Raw genomic sequence first — 18,735 nt, 5'->3', positions numbered from 1 at the left:
CACGCATGACGGTCGGCGACCATTTGTGGAGGAGGCAATTGTTCTGGAGATGGGTTTTCTCTCTATTTTGGGAAAAAAATTGTGAAATTTATTTGGATAATTAATTTGATTATCATTATTGGAGATTGTTTTATTTTAGGAAAAAAAATTGTGATGATTGTTTAATTAGTTTAATTTTCAATTACCATAAAAAAGTTTGGTTTTCAATTTGTGAAATTGATTTGATATTTATTGAAAATTTAATATGATTTTAGTAATGTTGAAATAGACTTAATTTTACTTACCAAAAAATTAGGTTTAATTTTATGATTATTTTCAAATTTTCAAATTTTGAATATAATGGTTTTTTTTTAAATAATGTTTTTTTTTTTTTATAATTTGATGTGGGAGGGTGTATGTAGACCCCAACCAAGATCTAATATGGTTAATTGGATTTCACTCTATTGACAGGATGAATTGGCTCACCCACCATAGACATGCCTTATATACACACACTGAAAATTTTTGTGAGTTATTATCCCGTTTGAATGTAATGTGTATGCGGTTTTTTTTTTTTTTTTTTTTTTTTCCTTTAAAGATTAAACTTATTCATAACATTTTTCAGTACGCCAACATATCGATATGTTAGGTTTTTTATCCGTCGAATCTACATAAAAATCAAAAGGTACGTAAATTCAACAGTTGAAAAAACCTGACTCACCGATACACCAGGCGTACCAGAGAATCTCCCTAAAATTATATGGGTGTTATGGTTTTTTTTTAAACGAGATAGGGGCGGTGTGAGAATTTGTTAAAAACTAAGGATGCATTTGTTTTAAGGGTTCTGTATGGTTTAAACTATGATTTTTAGTTTCGTTACAGTGTTTTTCTCTCATAAAAAAATTAAATTTTAAAAATCAGAACTAAAATCACTGATTTAAACCCATGAACCAAATGAACCCTAAATAGTGAGTAATTTTTGCATTGTTATATCTATATATATCTAGATAATGTAATATAATTGTAGTTGATATACGTCAATTTCTAATAAATTCAACAAATCTCTTTAACACCAACCTGATAATAAACGCCTTAATTTATCGTTTCTCCAAATGATAGAACTAAAACACAATGCGTAATTGGGTTAAAAAAAAAAAAAAAAGAAGTAGCTGGGATTTGTTTTAAAAAAGATTTCTCTTTTCTACTAATCGACAAGCTTGATGTGAGATATTTTGTCTTGAATACATCGGAAAACCATCATTTTAAATTTCTCGGCAGAGTAGTGTATTCAACATTGGTAACCGAATCTTCTAGTACCTAACACCATTTTAAATATAATCCTAATACATGTTTGCAAAGAGGGGGAATGTTCAAAATGACATGACTACCTTATTTTCCACATTACATTGGTTTCTACAGTTGCAAGTACTGATAAATCCCGGCCATTTTTGGTAGATGCCACGAAGTCAACAGAAAAGGTCAACACCTAGTACCTAATTCATAACTTTGTTATAGGCTTAGAGAAAGTAATATCAAGGGAAAAAAAAAAAACAGCAAAACAGAATAAAAGAAGAAGGATAAAAAAACAAAAAACAAAAAACAAAAAAAAATTCTTTTGTAGGACCCACGTAATTTGAACGCATTTGCGGGTAGAAAAGATCTTTATGGTGCTAACGCTCAGTCCAAGCGACTTCTTGCTTTTTCTCTTGACGTCGACTTCATGTTTCGTTTGCCTTTAATTACAATGGCTCGTTTACTTCACAGATTTGAGTTTTTAATTTGAGTTGAGGTGTGATATTTTTTAAGAGCTTTTTACTGTAATAAAAAAATTAGATGTGACATTTTCTGAGAACTTTTTACTATAAAAACCTAAAACTGAAAACTCAAATCAGTGAAATGAACGAGGCCAATGTTTGCGTTTAAAATTAGTTTTAAAATAATTTTATTTTTAATAAGAGATAAAAATAAAATTATTTTAAAAATTATTTTGAAATTAATTTTAAAATTGCATTTGATTAATTTATTAAGAGATTATTTTAAATATAATAAAAAAATAAAATCGTGTTTATTAATTAATATATTATAATATTACCTGATAAGTACTAAAAAATGATTACAGAAAAGTGAAAACAACTTCAACTGTTTTTTAATTTCTTCACAAAAACCACTTACTGCTGTCGTGTTCAAAATATTTACTAAACAAACACCGTTTCGTTTTCACTTTCATTTTTTACTTCTCAAAATACATAAAAACCTTAAAAACGGTTCCAAACACGCACATTATCATCTGTTTGTAGTCCACAAGACAGTTGAAAAAGTCACTTAAAACCAAATAAGGCTAATAAATGTGATTAAAATTGGTAATGGTATTACTCTGTTTTTTTTTTTTTTTTTGCTGACAATTAATAATTTGACACAATCCAAATCGATTTATATGTTAAAATATCAATATCAGTCATGTAATAAACATATAATAACATAACTCTTACATTTTATACAAGACAATTATCATATAATAGAGAGAAAGCAAGTGACAGAGAGAAAGAGAGCCTACTGGTAAATCTAAATCATTTTATTCTTTTGGTAAATAAATTGTTCTGTATTATGTCCTTCGACTTGAATATGGCGAGCAATATTCATACTATAATTCTTGATAAAACAAAATTTAGCATCTGAGGTTTTGCAGCTAATAACATAATCTGAAAACAGCTAGGACGACATTCCCTATCTTTTCCTTCACTTGTGGCCGAGATACGGGGTGTCCGGAGATCTGTATCTTTGATCAAAAACCAGGAACGAAGCTGAATGCGGATGTTGGATATCAAGATCCATTTCCTGCAATGAAATATTTCATTAGGATCAAACAAGGGTTTTTACATCAGCAAAAAATTTTCTGCTTGTTTAGTGAAATTATAATATTGATCGATTTCTGCTTCATTACCTGCCTCAACTGCGATGTGTTCGATACAGATTCTGGGTATGTGTTATGGATTAGAGGCTCCTGCACGAAGAATACTCAAGTCATATAACAACAACATTAAAAAAATTCTAGTCAAAATGCGTGAACAACTAGCTACCTGTAGTAACTGGGATTGGCTAGGTGAATCATGTTGGTTGGTAAAGAAGTTGGGCGGTTGATACATGTTAGAATTAGTTTGCTGGTCCGTAGCCAGATTAGGTTCTCCGTACATGCACTTGACCACCTGATTTGCTTCAAAATTGTATAACCCCTGTGTTGTTCATACGGAAGATCAGAACAATAGGGAAATTTTTGTAGTGCAGTAAAGTAAAATATGAACGTCATTTAGTCATGAAGATAACGGTTCAAGTGGAATGTTTATTACTTGCATAATGGGATTTCCTGTTGTGGCTTGAGGTGAAACATAAACTGGAGGGGAGCTAGAAACGCAGGTAACAGTACTCTGTGCAAGTCCTTCCACATTGTGAATTCCTTTTGCAGTAGAGCCTTTATTGTTTAGAATTTTTAGTTGGCATCCACCCAGGATAGCACTCTCCCTATGTTTTGCCCTGCTGTCATCCTGATCCTCGATTGCATTTCCGTCTAGAAAAATCTCCGCGTGTTTTCCTTCGGATGCATTTGCACCATTACTACTCGAGGTTCCAGCTTGAGATTCCTCAGATTTTAATATCACCATTCTCTCCACCCCTTCCATCACTTCATCAAATTGTCTAGAGGCAAATAGAAACGCTTCCTCAGATTCGGAAGCCCTAGCCGATATTGTTAGAATTTTGCGGCACAACTCCTTGTAACGGCTCGCGATAATTATCTTAGGGTTGTCTTGCATGGTGAACTCATTGCACTCTGTTGCACTCCCTAATCTTGCATCTTTTGTCCATCTCTTCAAGATATATCTGGATGGGACAACCTTTATATTTTGTTGGTCGAGGACTTTCAGTGCATGGCTACACAGAAATCCAACATATTCAAACTTCTTGCAGCTGCATGTGACCGTATCATCTGAAGAGTTGAATGTAAGGTTGTATTCTCGGGTTTGCCCGAATTTGTTAGCTTTGTACTCGAACAATGACCCATCCTCGCTGCAGAGGTTAACAACAACATTTAAACACTTCTCATATCCCTGCTGGAACACTTCAAATGCCCTTGGAGTGTAAATCTCACTTGAATGCTTTAGCAAAACTACATTTCCCATTAATCTTGGCATACATTTACTCATTTCATCACTAGCTTCTATTTCTTTGTACCGTTGCTCATCTACAATGTTCTCAAAATTCTTGAAAAATTGGAGCACATCAAGGCCCGAATTTAGGTAGTTTCTCAAGTCAATAAATAAACTTTCAACGAGATGTGAACCCTTCACGTCGACAAAAAAGGTATTTCTACCATATACAACAGCCCATTTCTCACGTTCTCTAAACATCCATTTCAGCCACTCGTTCTGCTGAAGACTATGTTTGTCCAACATGTCCTCCCAGGCATGAAAGAAGTCCTCCTCGTCCTTTGAATAATAAATACACCTCCTAAAATCACTTGCAAAAAATTGAGAATCCTTGACAACATTGCTTATGTTTTTTATGGCATTTTCATACATCTGCCACACGCAAAAACAATGGATTGTTTCTGGTAAGACTGAATGGATTGCCTCAATAATTGCTGCATCTTGATCAGTGTATATGGCCTTTGGCTTTTTCCCAGACATTGTCTCTAAGAAAGTTCGAAAAAGCCACTTAAATGAATCCACGGTGTCATCATATAAAAGTGCAGCCGCAAAGATTACAGCTTGTTTGTGATGATTCACCCCTATAAACTGAACAAATGGGAAATGGTCCTTTTTTGTTCTGCAAATCGAGTCCAAACAAACCACATCGCCAAAATGACCATAGTCTGATACCATACAATCATCAGCCCAGAAAATGTTGCTCACCTTATCATCAATATCAAGTTGTAATGCATAAAAAAATGATGGATTCTGAAAATGCTGCCTTTGAAAATAGTGCAATAGATTTCCCGCCTCTCCCTCCTTCATATCTCGGATTCTTTCAGTTTGAAGGTGATTATCAAAATTCGAAGCAAAATCATCTAGAAAATCACGAACTCTGTATTGTCTATTCATTGATGCAATTGCTGATTTTGACTGCGGTCCTAAATTTTCTGCCAAGTCAGCTTCAGCAGATTGATCTACACTGAATTCCCTTTGCAGAGATAGCATTTGGAGATTACCTAGATTCACATTATCATGATTGTGTTGTTCTTCAAAATGGGTAACACGGTATTTACCATTAGGTTGACGAGTAATGATCATATGCGCTAAGCAACCAGTTCTTGTTTCCTTCCGATGTTTCTTCACATTAACATCTCTTTTATCTCTCCGGCGATAACCCTCTCTTGAACAAGTGAACTTCCTAGATACCACCTGACCATGTACCTTACTCCTATTTACCCAGTCTTTTCTCACACTAAAACCAACCAATCTAGCATACTTATTGTAGAATTTGTAGGCATGCTCATCAGATTCAAACTCCGTACCAATTTTTAATATTGCATCTGCGCCATCATCTTTTGAGGAATGAGTGGAGTGAATACCATTAGCATGGACAACTTTTTGGCTGCAATAATCCTGCTCAACATTCAAGTCCAAATCATTTGATGCTTCAAGTTCGACACCCTTGTTTTCTTCATGAAGACTGCCAAAGTCATCATCATCTCTATCCATTTACCTTCATTAAACACAATTCACGAGTTAAATTGTGTCCATCAAAATAATGCACTACTTTTTTTACCCCTCAGTTTTTCAAGCAATTTGATCTCAATCACAATGACATCAAAATACCAATATATTATAGCCTAACTACATATTATCATTGGAAGGACAATAAGATCGGAAATAAATATAAGACGCTGCATAGCTGGGGTTTCAGTTAGCATATATAACAAACACATTACATACGTAAAATGCAAAGACAAAAAGAAGGTAAATATAAATTCAAATTGATAAGTAATGAGAATGAAGGAATTCATGCTGAGAATTTCCACTCGGAAATGAAAACCTTGTTTCATATTATTTTGCCTTAATAATTTATTTGATCAACATCAATCGTTTATTTGCCAAATCCACAAGAGAGAAAATTCTAAGAATTTTCCAGATATATTCTGAAACTAAGGTAATTGCAAATTCTTTTGCAATATTACAAACCTCTCTGTTTCCGCTATAATATTTTCATTTTGGAATCCAGAATTCATAAAATATTATATAGTATCAACAGTAACTTGACGAAATGATGCATAATTAACTATGATAACTTATAACCAATGCAAGTCCAAATTCTAACTCCTAGCTAATATGCGTATAATGTTCAAGTTTCAACTCCTTCAACCACCTGATATATCTCAAACAAATTCTTAGTTAACGCCAAAGACAGAGAAAACAATTACTAAAACAGTGTAGAATGAAGGGCACCGCCGATGCCACCAATCCCCTTTCATCTCGGGGGGCATGATTCCGGCTCAGTTAACCTGAAATTATGTAGGCAATCCCCTTTTAGAAAGAAGTTGGGCCACAGCCCAGCAGGTGTATAAGCGTGAAGTGAAGATGAAGTGAGCATGGCTTTGTTTGCGTTCCTCTGGAACTATTAAATCCTCTTCTGGGGACGATCCCGATACTAGTGAAAGTAATTCCTTGCCTTTTGCTAGTGGGCTGGTGCAGAATGAGTCTATAGTTCTGGTCTTGGGAATCTCTTCGTCCCTGCTATGATGGCTACCAGAAGCATCGTGGGGCTCGTCAAGGTACAGCTTTTCTAACGGATTTCCTACTATCCGCTCTGCCTTTAGCTTTCCCCATCTGAAATTAACCTATTTTTCAGTATGAATCGAAATCAAGCTGCAATAATCCAGTAAAAGAAAAAAAAAATCTTCAAAAAAAATTGAGAAAGAACAAAACGGCCTTTTTAAGAATTGAGAGAGAAAAAAAAAAAGGAAGATCACAATGCAGAAAGAAACACCCATAAGGGCACACCTATTCAGAATATATGTTTACATAGCATCATCAGCTGCAAATTCCCTGAAGATAATGAAGAGCATAACATACATACATATATACATACATATAAATACACATAAAATTCGCTTGGAGAGAGAAGTAAAGTACCTGAAGCGCTTTGATTTTGGAAGAAAACTACGGTTTCGGATTCCCAGCGGCGGAGTTCGTAGCCATCGGAGCTTGTCCTTCACTCCTTTGTGCTATTGCAGGAGCAGCGACGGAAAAACACTCCGGAAAAAGGAAAGGCCTTCGCTGCCTAGTGGGAAAATGGGCAGAAATATAGATAAATTTTACTTTTTCCCCTAATCTTTGGTCTCTTTTTTCACTTTACCCCCCAAATTCAATATTTGTTACTGTCTACAACCCTTGAACCTTTAATCTGGCAGCACACTCAACCACCATGGCACAAAGAGGACAACATTTCAAAGTTTAAGCCTTTAATGTGCAGATGAATTTACAAAGTTTGAGGGCAAAGTGATAAGAAGATGAAAATTTACGTGCCGAAAGTAAAATTTAAGAAATAATGGCAATAATTAACTGTTGTATCGTTCAAAACAAATTTCGTTCTTCCATTAGAGAAAAAAAAAAATTCGCTCTTTCTTGTCGTTTCATATCACGCGACGTGTCGTTTTCAAGTCAGCGCAAGCGTTTCGAAGTTTGCCGTTGCTTAATAAACGATATGACGTTTTTTTTTTCAAGTCTAACGTCATTCGCTTTCACAAACGAAGTGTCGTTTTCTAAAATGTATACATTTCATAAGAACCCAAAGCCATCAAATCGGATATATATATATATATATATATATATATATATATTAACTTTTAATGAAAGAATCGGATAATATTTTACCTTTGTGGGAAAGCTTTCATGTCATTTTTGTTTTTCTACGCACTTTACGACATCGTGTTTGGCGAAATGTAGGTAGCTGTCGTTTATAATATTAATTACATGTCGTATTGCATGGAAAGTGTCACAAGGCCAACTTTTTCAGCGGAATATTTTGGACCGTGTTATCTGAGTAATGTCTAGCTATTCTTAAAGTTAAGTGTTAGATTAAACATTGCATTACATTTAAAGTCACTTGCGATTATTTAAGAAAAGCTGCTCAATCATAATATATTGCCCAACGAAAGACAAATGTATTTTTATTTCATTCAACGACATAAGTTCTCTTCCTGATCCCCATGACAGTCCTGATCAATCGCAGATCAGAAGACATTGCACAAGGAAAAAGGAAAAAAAAAAAGAAAAAAGAAGAAAAAAAAAAAACTAGAAAACGAAAATTGTAAAACGTTCACATCATTATTTCGTCGAGCAGTAGTACCCCATCCCGTTGATTCATCAGTTTGCATCTGCAATTTCACACACCAAAATTAAAAGTAAACAAAATTAGATTAAACAAAAATTCATCGAAATCAACAAATGCTATGTGGCATCAAAATGTAGTGGTTATAGCTAATTCGTTTTTCTATTTAGAAAAGAAAGAAGGAAGAACGAACCACAAGAGAGGGGGGGAATGTTGCAAAGGGAGGGAAGGCGGGAGGCGATGCGGAGAGTGTTGCAGACGCAGTCATGATCGACCGCCTGGAGGGCGGCGCAGCATTGGGCGCTGGGCTGAGGATTGGCTGCGCCGGGCACCACGAACGGCGCGCACGAGTTGAGGTTGTTCAGCCGAGAGGTGCATTGCGGACTCACCTGAGCCTCGGCAGTGTGGCTCTGCTGGGCCACCAGAGCTGTGATGAGCAAGACAAGCAGACCAGCTTGGTAGCACACTGACTTGGGGGATGCCATGAGGATGATTTGATGCTAATTAAGTTGTTGTAATAGTGATTTTCTACTAATAGACTTCTCTTACTACTGAATTATGTTTTCTTGTGGTTCATTTTCTAGGCTCTTGGGTTCATTTCTTTTATAGTGGCTTGGGGATCAGGAAGAGATGATCATGAGGTTTTGCATGAGTAACCAAAGTTAGAGTTTTGAGCTGATCATTTAGTTTTTGTGTTGGATGTGTGGCAAATCAGGATGGCCGCAATCTTTGCGTGTCTTGCACCCGGAAGGTCATACAATTAGTTTTCCATTAGATAAATAAATTAAGGAAAAAGTTCTTTTCTATTGGGAAAAAACAAAAGTTAAATTGAGGAGAGTGTAATGGGACAACATGGATGAAGAGTGAGGCCGATGTAGAGAGAGCGATTGAGGTTGCATAAGATTTGTGGTCTAATAGTTTGTATTGGTGATTATCACCACATATTTTCAGTTAATAACAAATTCATATTTTAATTTTCAGATTCACTGATTATGATTATGGATCTATCACAATTGCACATGTCAATATCGAATTTGATTAAAAAGCTATTGGTAATCATCATCGTTGTTAGTAATAAGTAGGATCTTTATAAATTATTTAAAATGATGATTTCACACGAGTATTAGACTTCTAGAGGTGGTTTCAATAAGAAGAAAAATAAGAAATTGGTTGCAAAATTCATTAATTAATTGCATATCTTGGTATATGAATATGCATGAATAATGAACAAGAAGATGATACTAATAACAGAAAAGAATCATAAAGTATATCAAAATGACAAAAGAAAATTCAGCCCAAGGAAAATGACAAACAACATAAACACAAATTTTAGGGACCAAAAAAAAAAAAAAAAAGAGTTTCTTTTCTTTCTTTTCCCCCCTCCTTTTTCCTATGTAGTTTTGGCTATTTGTTAATCAGATATAGCAGGAGCTGTCCAATATTTCTTGACAGCTAATAAAAGCTTCTCCCTCTCAAGAGGCCCATCTTCATGGTCAACAATTTTACTTTCCCATTCCATTGCATCAATTATCCTTTTAATCTTCACCAGCACATCCACATCATCTCTGAAAATTACACTCCCCTCTGGCCTCAAAATCCTATCCATTTCTAGCAATATGTCTTCCATTTCACATCTGTTAAATAACTCAAGAACAACAAATAAGAATAAGAAACATCATTGGTAATGTCAAACTGAACAAAAAATAATAATAATAAGAATAATAATAATAAAAAAGATGACTTGCCTATCCATGTAAAGACTAAACACTGAATCAGCGTGAATGAGATCATAAGTTCTGGGATAAGTAGACATTGCTTCACACCTGAATTGAATTGGGAAAAAAAAAAAAGAAAAAAGAAAGAAAGAAAAGAACATATTATTTACAAATGCCATAACTATCAAAACATATATGCATGGCAAGTAATTTAGAGTACAAATTATAAAAGACTTACCAATTCTGATATGTTCCAATTAGACCCCGTTCATAAATAACTCCAAGCGTGTCAACCTTAACGTCCACAGGAACCACATTCATCACCCAAACAGGAAGGTCAACCAGTGCAGCAGCAAATCCTCCCAAGTATGCATTCATGTCTAGAATGTTCCGGTATCTTCCAGCTCGCCTGAGCATGTTGTTCACTAACTTATAATGTGACAACCTTTTCTTCCACAGTACTGAATCTTGTTGGAAAATCTCAGCAGTAACACCTTTCACTGTTCCTTTGCTGATCCTTGGAGGAACTGAATTTAGTCTCTTTGGCCATTTCGATAATTCTCCGCCAGCATTTCCTTCATTGTTGGAGACATCCGGCAACGGGGTCAAACAAATCTCCATTTTGGTATACCTAAAAAATGGTTAGGACTGATAGATAAGTAATAATAATAAAAATATATATATAATTGTTCACGTCAGTTAGTATTAAAAAGTTGATGAAGAACGAACCAAGCTCTATCGGGGTCGTGATCAGCAGAGCAGAATGGAGGATTTTGGCCTCCGCTATGTTGGACTTTGCAACTTCCATGGTTAATGGGTTTTTGCCAAATGGCAATGTCATCCTTCTCCACCAGCTTTTTCCAGCAAAGGCTCTTGGCAACTTCCTCAATAATACTCTGCTCATCCTTCAAATCCTGCTTTGTTCTCTGCCACCCCTTCCAATGTTTCTTCCAATTGATTGGTGGGCCCGAAAGAATCCAGTACCCACCTGGTCGTAGAACTCGGTCAACTTCAATCAAATAAATACCATCTGCACCATAACAAAATTAAAGATTACATAACAAATTCTATACAAATTACTCCTCAATACAAGTTCTTTAATTAGGACAAAAATTGAAACTTAGTTAGAAATGTGGACAAAGTGAGAATTAATGTATGAGGATACCAAATTGGCCCCAAGGAATGAGACAGCGAGAGCAATGGGCCATGTCGAAAGCTCTAGAAGGATAAGGAAGTCGCTTTGATGCAAGGACTCCTATTAAGGCAGGCACTCCTCTCTCAAGAGCGAATTGGACTTGAGCCTCATGAGTGTCTCTAGGAGCAAACGACATCGTTAGGATGTTTCGCGACAAAAGATAAGCTCCCCAACTTGCAACCTGCACATTATTATCTTGGTAAAATACACACAAGTATATAACAAAAAATCTATAGACAAATCGACCACGAGAATTTAGAAGAAAATTTGTGAACACTTAATGCCTTGTCCACTTCGCGGATTTGAGTTTTCAATTCAAGCTGAGATGTGACATTTTTTGAGAGCTTTTCACTGTAGCAGAAAAAGTTAGATGTGACATTTTCTGATAGCTTTTTACTGTAAAAACTTAAAACTGAAAACTCGAATCGGTGAAATGAACGATGCCTTAAATACCACGAGTACACCTTACTCTCGTTAATATAGAACTCACCTCGATGACTATTAAATCTATAGAAAAATCGACCACGAGTCTTTAGAAGAAAATTTGCAAACACTTTAAATACTACGAGTACACCTTACTCTCCGTTAATATAGAACTCACCTCGGTGACTATTATTATTATTATTATTATTATTGTTATTATTATTATAAAAAAGCACAGAGGCATAACAGATCTACAACACGAGCCTTTATTATTATTATTATTTGGTTGCTCCAGTATTCGTTTCTTCCTCGGATGAGATGTACTTCATAAAGCAATTAATAGTATTAGGCTTTAAGTTTTAAGGTTAACCATGTTACTTCTTTAATACTAATTACCACGTACGGACATAAATGATCTGTGTGTTCTGAAAATGACAATGTAATATTACAAAGAAATAACATACAACACGCACAACAATGGACAGTTTTGCAAACAGCACGATATTGTAATATTAAACGACTTATATTTCTTTTTCGTTTTTGCTGGACTTCACAATTAAAATAAAATTAGGAGGTGTATTGGAAGCCTGAGACATAGTCGGCCGTTGAGATTTCCAGTAGAAAATTTGATTATTTAGGTCCCGTTCATTTCACCGATTCGAGTTTTACTACAATAAAAAGTTCTCAGAAACAGTCACATCTAATTTTTTTACTACAGTAAAAATCTCTCACATAAAATCACATCTTAACTCGAATTAAAAACTCGAATCAACGAACTAAACGGACCCTTAATGTGTCCTCAATTAGTCGGCAAATACTTGTTAATTCCAGATTTCAGAATAATCAATCGAGGCGAAATGAAAAATTTCCTTACTTCACTTTATTCAACCAACTTCCCTAGATCCAACAGAATTTAATCCACTGGAATATATAAGATCGTTTAATATAAAGATCCAGATAATGGTTTTGATTATATATTGAACGAGCCAAAAAAATAAAAAATTGCTCGTGTCGGTACTTGCCTTTTATAATTAAGAAATAACATTATTGATTGCCATATACCCTGAAACCCATAGAATTTAAAAATAATAATACTATTATTAAAGTAAGAGGGAGAGAAGACTTCACTAGAAAATTAGATAAAAATTCAGCAAAAACCTAAAAAAAAAAAAACTAAATAAAAAAGAACCGTTGACTCATGTAATATGTAGTGCGCAATATTGGTGCGAAAAGTTTTAATATATGTATATTATAATATATTATATATATGTAACATTACTTTCTCAGATCCAATCAAATCTGTTCAAATTATGAAGCCATAAATCCATTGTTTTTTTTAAAACCCTTTCTCATCTCGGCCCCAATCAACGTTGATTAGCATCTTGATTTGTTTTTACGTCAAACTTCCCATAACTGGTCATATAATGAACACTAAACTACCTCAGTTTTCTAATGCCTACTATTGTAAGATTCCTCTCTCTCTCTCTCTCTCTCTAAATATATATATATATATATACGCGGATTTTTTTTTTCTCAATTTGCTCTCTCTCTCTCTCTCTATGTTTCTACATATATATACATATCCGGCCAACATCACTACCATTTCGCACCTTTTTTTTTTTTTTTGGATAAAAAAGCATTTTGCATCCATTACTAAATATGTACTGTTGAGACGTGATAATATTCTACCTTAACATTTCGATCACCGAAATGCATCACCATTCCCAAAATTTTGTTCCTATGATCCTTCCTAGGTCATATATTTCTTTAACTAACGTTTTGTCTTAAAATGAAAAAAAAAATCACACTAGGCATCTTCAATAAAAAATAAAAAAAATCACGCTAGGCATCACATTCTAGGAAAGAAACTAAGTAGAGCATACATTATAATTATATGGTAAGAAATAAGAATATACTTTTCTTAACTAACTTCTTGTCTTAAACTGGAAAAAAAAAAAACTCACAACATGCATCACCGTTCCCAGAAAGCAACTACTATATATATATATATATATATATATATATATATATATATATATATATATATATATATATATATATATATATATATATATATATATATATATATGTATGTATGTATGTATTATAGATATATTATATATAAAACTAGAAATTCTCTTAATAAAAGGAAAATATTGAATGTTAATAAATCAGAGAGAATATGTAATAACTCGGAAAGCAATTAATTAAGCAATGACAAAAACAATAATACTAATTAATTACGTGAATAGAGCTGTTACAGTACAACTTACCCCACAGCCCGTATCAATGGAGGTTCGAATAGAGCCGTCCCTGAGATTGATCAACCTCCCAATATCATCAATATACGCATCGGCACCGTTCGGAAACATGGTCCCACCTCCGGGAAACCTGAACCGGTCCCCCTCGTACCTGATCCAGTTCTGCACCGCCTTCTCCACCGTCAGTTCCTTGTGCGGCACATTCGCGTACCACACCAGATCCCTGCTCCTCGGCCACGGGAACGGGTTGCGGTACCCGTGCGGCGCCGGCACGCGGCACTTGAGGAGCTCCGACTTTTCCGGGCAGTGCCTCTCCCTATACACCAGCCTTGCTCGGCTGAACTTCAGCGACCTCTTCGCGTCCTCGCACGGCGTGTACTCGCTGTACCTCGCCTCGCACCGCGGGTACGCCGCGGTCAGTGGAGACGCCGGCGACGAGTAGTTGAGCGAGTGGTGTATCAAGAAATCGAGTTCTTGAGGTGGTGTTGACGCTACGACGTCGTTTTTGCATGGGGAGGCGAGGAGGACGGGTGTGGCGGAGATGGCGGCGGATGTGGCACCGCCGCCGTGTTGCCAGAGGCCGATGAAGTAGGAGGAGATGCAGAGGAAGAGAATGAGTGGAAGGGTGTAGATGTTGGCGAGTTTCCATGGGGAGAAGAAGGACGTGGTTGTGGTGGCCTTTGATGATTTATTGGTGGCCATGGTTATGGTGTTTTGTATTTTTTTTTGGTGGTTCTCTTTGAATTTATGGGTTGAAAGGTTTGAGGAAGTGAGATTAAAGGAATAGTTTTTTTGGCTAATTAAGAGATTAGAGGATGTATATTTAAAAAATGAAAAAAGAAATTGATTTAAGGAAGGTTCAATATGGAAATAGGTGATATTTGGTTGAGTTGGTCATGTGGGCGGTGTGCAGTTTTTGTATTGATTATGGGAAGAAAAGATTTCTTGCGTCATTACTTTAAATGGGTGTGGTCTCGAAATGGGAAGAGAGAGAGAGATCTAGAGAGAGAATCTCAATGGCATAAAAATGGAATTAGGAGAGTTATGAGGGGAAGAAAGAGACGTAATATTGATCATGATAGACTCAGATTTGTGATGTTCAATTTAACCCTCCATAAGATGAAGGGCTAGCTGTAATTTTTTCTTAGGTCAATTGGGTATTACTTCAAATCTTGTTCACTTTAATTAGATTTATTAACTTTTATTTAAAATTAATGACGTTTTAGAGAGATGTCAGCCCGTCAAAACGGATATGGATACAGATTAGTTCCCATAAAAGAAAAGAAACCAGTTTTGCCATGATTTTTTTTTTCATGTATAATAGAGTAAGCAACTCTTCTGTAATTACACAAATATGCTTTTTTCCATAAAAAATAATCTTACATTCATGATTTAAGTCAAAAGGGTCAGTTAATGAAGTGGTAATTAATAGAAATATTAATAAGGAAAAACCAGATTTTTGTACCTTATATTTTATCGAATTAGTGGATTGGTGACTTTTTTTTTTTTTTTTTTTTAAAGAGGAAATGCATTAAAAGAAAAACTGACAAACAATTGTCTCGGTACAAATTCACTGACCCTTCAAAAGGTAAAACGCACGATTGAGGTCCGACAACGGGAAACTACCTCGGCATACTACAAATTCGCTGACCCTTCAAAAGGTAAAACGCACGATTGAGGTCCGACAACGGGAAACTACCTCGGCATACTACAAATGAAGCATGTTTAGTGTGACTTAAAATTTATATATCACACTAAATATACCTCACCATTCAAAAAAGAAAAAAAAAAGCTCCCATGTTTCAAGGGGTTCTATCAAACAAAGCATGTCGACAAATCGATTCAAAATTGGCCCCATTGTCACTCCATATAAATTGAAAATAATGTTATTGCACGATCAGTTTTTATGATTATGCATGTGTTGGTTATTTTTGTTATAGCTAGCTATCATTATTGTTTGAGCCTTGAGGTTTGCATTGTGTTTTATCGTCGTAATCCCTATTTTCCCTCTGCTGAGCATTTGGCTTGCTTTAGCAATCGTGTCTGGTCACAATTTTTTTTTTTTAAAGACTTATATGGCTTGTTCTTTTGGAGTTTAACTTGAGTATAATTCTTGAGTTAAATTTGAGTTATAACTTTAGTTGAACTTGTAACTTGAGTTTGTGTTTGGTTGTATACATTTGAGTTATGGTTTGAGATAAGAATCCTTTTGAGTTTATGTTTGAGTGAGTCAAAACTTGAATTTGTATTTAGATAGTATTTTAATAAAAACTCAATGCTGATAAAAAATTTTAATATGGTATATGGGTCGGGTTTTATTCGTCTTTTCGTTGTCAACGCATAGAAAAAAAATCATCTCAATCAGAATTAAAACGAAAAAGTTATAGCATTTTTAAGAATAGAAAAAATATTGTTTATTAATTTGAGTTCGAGTTTCTGAACTCGAGTTGAAGGGAAATCTTAGGTTGCGTTCTTTTCAATAACTCCAAATTCAAGATTGGAGTTAAAAAAGTGAGTTTAATTGGAATTGTGTTTGAAACTTGAATTGTGTGTTGATAACTCCATGAAATGGAGTTATTTAGCCTCTTTTGTGGATTAAAAAGTATACTTGTTCTTATGAATTTATTTAATTTTTAATACTTTTACCTTATTTTTATTTCATTTTATTTTATTTTTATTCAGTTTCCTTTCAAAATAATTATTTTCCTTATTATGTAATTTAATTTTGGTGATAGGGGGGCTTAAATTATTACCTAGAGGGTAATTAATATTAGTTTTCTCCTATATCTTGTCTTGTTAATAGTTTTTAGTTATTTGTGATTCATAAATTCTCTCTCTCGTGATTAGCGTTTAAAAAGAGCTAATTTAGGTGCACTTTATGGTTAATCTCAGCTTTAAGAAAACGTGGTCGTTTGGAGCTTTGAGCAGCTTTTCATTTTTTGAGTATGAAGGAATCCTAGTCAGCATTGCTGTGCATTGCTACAGCAAGACAAGCTGGGCTAGGCGTGTATTTTGCTGACAGCTGGACCTGAGCTGGTTAATGGGCTGATTTTGTCCGTGAAAGGTGCTGATTCAGCCACTCATTGGAGGCTTTCTCAGGGGCTGCCACGTGGAATTAGGGTACAATAAGTACCTACAGCTGAAAGAGAAGAAGTTGTCCTTGGTCATATTTTGGAATGCAGAGGCGGCTGAACTTGGAAAAGGAAACCACCTCCATTTTTCTGATCAAGTACCATTTCCAGTACTGAGGAAGAAGAAGAAGAAAATGTCACAGAGATTTAAACGTGAAGGACCATCTGTTGATGCAAGAGCAGCTAGAAGAAACCTTGGAAAAGGGGGATTCGGATTCTCTCATCATCATTTTAGTCTTTCTTATTCTCATTACTTTATTTTTCTTGTTAAAGAATATTTATTCTTCTTCTTGAATCTGAACTTGAATTCATAAATATATTTCTATGAGACTATGATTTGTTGGCTGAGGTTGTTGATTTGTTAAATATTAAGTTGCTAGTTGATGTTGAATGGATTTGATGATTATTTCTCTGTTTATTCAAGTGAGCTGAATTTGTGCCTTAACTGTGATTGGGAAATCATAAGAGGGGAGTATAGCTTTGATTAGATCTGGGAAGATTTAGTTGAGTGAACACAGCTTGAATAGTGCAGGTTCTTAGATCTTGTTTTAGATTTTTGATTCACATGATATAGGAATATATTGTATCTTGCATAACCATATGATTTAGAGCTTTATTCTCTGAGTTTAGAGTCTAGATTTGTAAAGGGATTTGTGAGATTTAGCTTTAAGATCAGTAGATAGAGGATTAGAAAATCCCTGGTTTAGTAAATATGGTTAACAGGAAGTAGTCGTTGCTGTCCGTTGCTGCAGCATCGCGCAGCACTGTTAGGAGACAGTTTAGCAATTGTGAGCCACGAACAGTGACATTGGCCAATTCTATTTGCATACTTGTTATTAATTAGTTTTCTTTTTGTTGTTCATTTATTTACAGTCAGATTATCATTAGTTTTAGCACCTTAAAAATCACTTTTAGTCTTTGTTTAAAAACTTGGATAGAATTAACTTAACAATTTGATTTCAAAACCTACAATCCCTGTGGGACGATACTTGGTTATTCATCATTTTACTACTTGTTGACTCGTGCACTTGCGAGATTCTAGATTCACAATTTTAGACAACATGTGTTCACTTGGATGATTTGTGAGATGTGAACTTGAGTTTTGTGTTCACTTTGACAAAAACATAACTCCAAAATTTTGCAAGTATTGACATGGATTTTTTGACTACACATTAATACACCTTATGGAAGGTTGATGGTGTTGTTTTTGGAGTGTTTTCCAAGGTGTACTTCCTCTCATATTGCTTGTTGTTACGCTTTGAGAAACGACTTGATATTTAAGAAAAGGAAGATAAATGCTCTATATAAAAATGTGTGTAACAAGAAAATGCTTGTATGTATTAAGTATATGCTCCTAATCTGCTAATGTGATTGTGTTTATAAGGGTGCATTTTACATGTATGCATCGTCGCAAGGAGTTTTTTTTTTTTTTTTTTTTGCTTGCACTTTTTAGATTTAATCTGCTATTGATTCGATCGATCATCAAATTCAATTGTCTTTAGAATTTATTTGAATCTATTATCAAATGGTTATGATCTAACAATGAAGATTATATGACCGTCAACAGTCAACTAACAGATTTGTTAATTATAACAGTTACAACCTTTCATAAAAATCGTGTTCAGGGGATGCATGCTCAACTCAGAAAAAGGAACAAATTCTGATGCTCTGCTTGGACAGCCAAAAACGACAGATCTCATATGTAACGA

At 34.8% G+C, this 18,735-nt stretch overlaps 3 protein-coding genes across 4 annotated transcripts; all 3 read right to left on the bottom strand.

Annotated features, from left to right (window-relative positions):
• Positions 1–2,538: 2,538 nt before the first annotated feature.
• LOC21398829 (protein FAR1-RELATED SEQUENCE 5) lies at positions 2,539–7,251 on the bottom strand. Of its 2 annotated transcripts, none has more exons than XM_024172890.1 (6): positions 7,104–7,251; positions 6,473–6,808; positions 3,324–5,676; positions 3,057–3,209; positions 2,921–2,980; positions 2,539–2,814 (listed from the first exon to the last, which is right to left on the bottom strand). In XM_024172890.1, exons 3-6 carry the CDS (start codon positions 5,670–5,672, stop codon positions 2,716–2,718), a joined length of 2,661 nt encoding a protein of 886 aa, XP_024028658.1. In that variant the 5' UTR covers positions 5,673–5,676; positions 6,473–6,808; positions 7,104–7,251; the 3' UTR covers positions 2,539–2,715. The 2 variants fall into 2 exon arrangements, with proteins under 2 accessions (XP_024028658.1, XP_010107406.1); XM_010109104.2 differs by having other exon boundaries at positions 6,473–6,797.
• A 1,038-nt stretch (positions 7,252–8,289) lies between these two features.
• Positions 8,290–8,786, bottom strand: LOC21398828 (stamen-specific protein FIL1). Its single transcript, XM_024172892.1, has 2 exons — positions 8,491–8,786; positions 8,290–8,347 (listed from the first exon to the last, which is right to left on the bottom strand). Exons 1-2 carry the CDS (start codon positions 8,784–8,786, stop codon positions 8,290–8,292), a joined length of 354 nt encoding a protein of 117 aa, XP_024028660.1.
• A 690-nt stretch (positions 8,787–9,476) lies between these two features.
• Positions 9,477–14,678, bottom strand: LOC112093770 (probable methyltransferase PMT16). The gene is made up of 6 exons (XM_024172861.1): positions 13,908–14,678; positions 11,182–11,392; positions 10,746–11,046; positions 10,255–10,647; positions 10,047–10,124; positions 9,477–9,935 (listed from the first exon to the last, which is right to left on the bottom strand). Exons 1-6 carry the CDS (start codon positions 14,595–14,597, stop codon positions 9,713–9,715), a joined length of 1,896 nt encoding a protein of 631 aa, XP_024028629.1. The 5' UTR covers positions 14,598–14,678; the 3' UTR covers positions 9,477–9,712.
• Positions 14,679–18,735: the final 4,057 nt, after the last annotated feature.

This window comes from Morus notabilis, unplaced genomic scaffold (assembly GCF_000414095.1).
Source record: "Morus notabilis unplaced genomic scaffold, ASM41409v2 Scaffold759, whole genome shotgun sequence".
Lineage (NCBI taxonomy): Eukaryota > Viridiplantae > Streptophyta > Magnoliopsida > Rosales > Moraceae > Morus > Morus notabilis.
The sequence above is the reverse complement of the archived record's forward strand: the minus strand, read 5'-3'. Positions and strand labels throughout refer to the sequence as shown.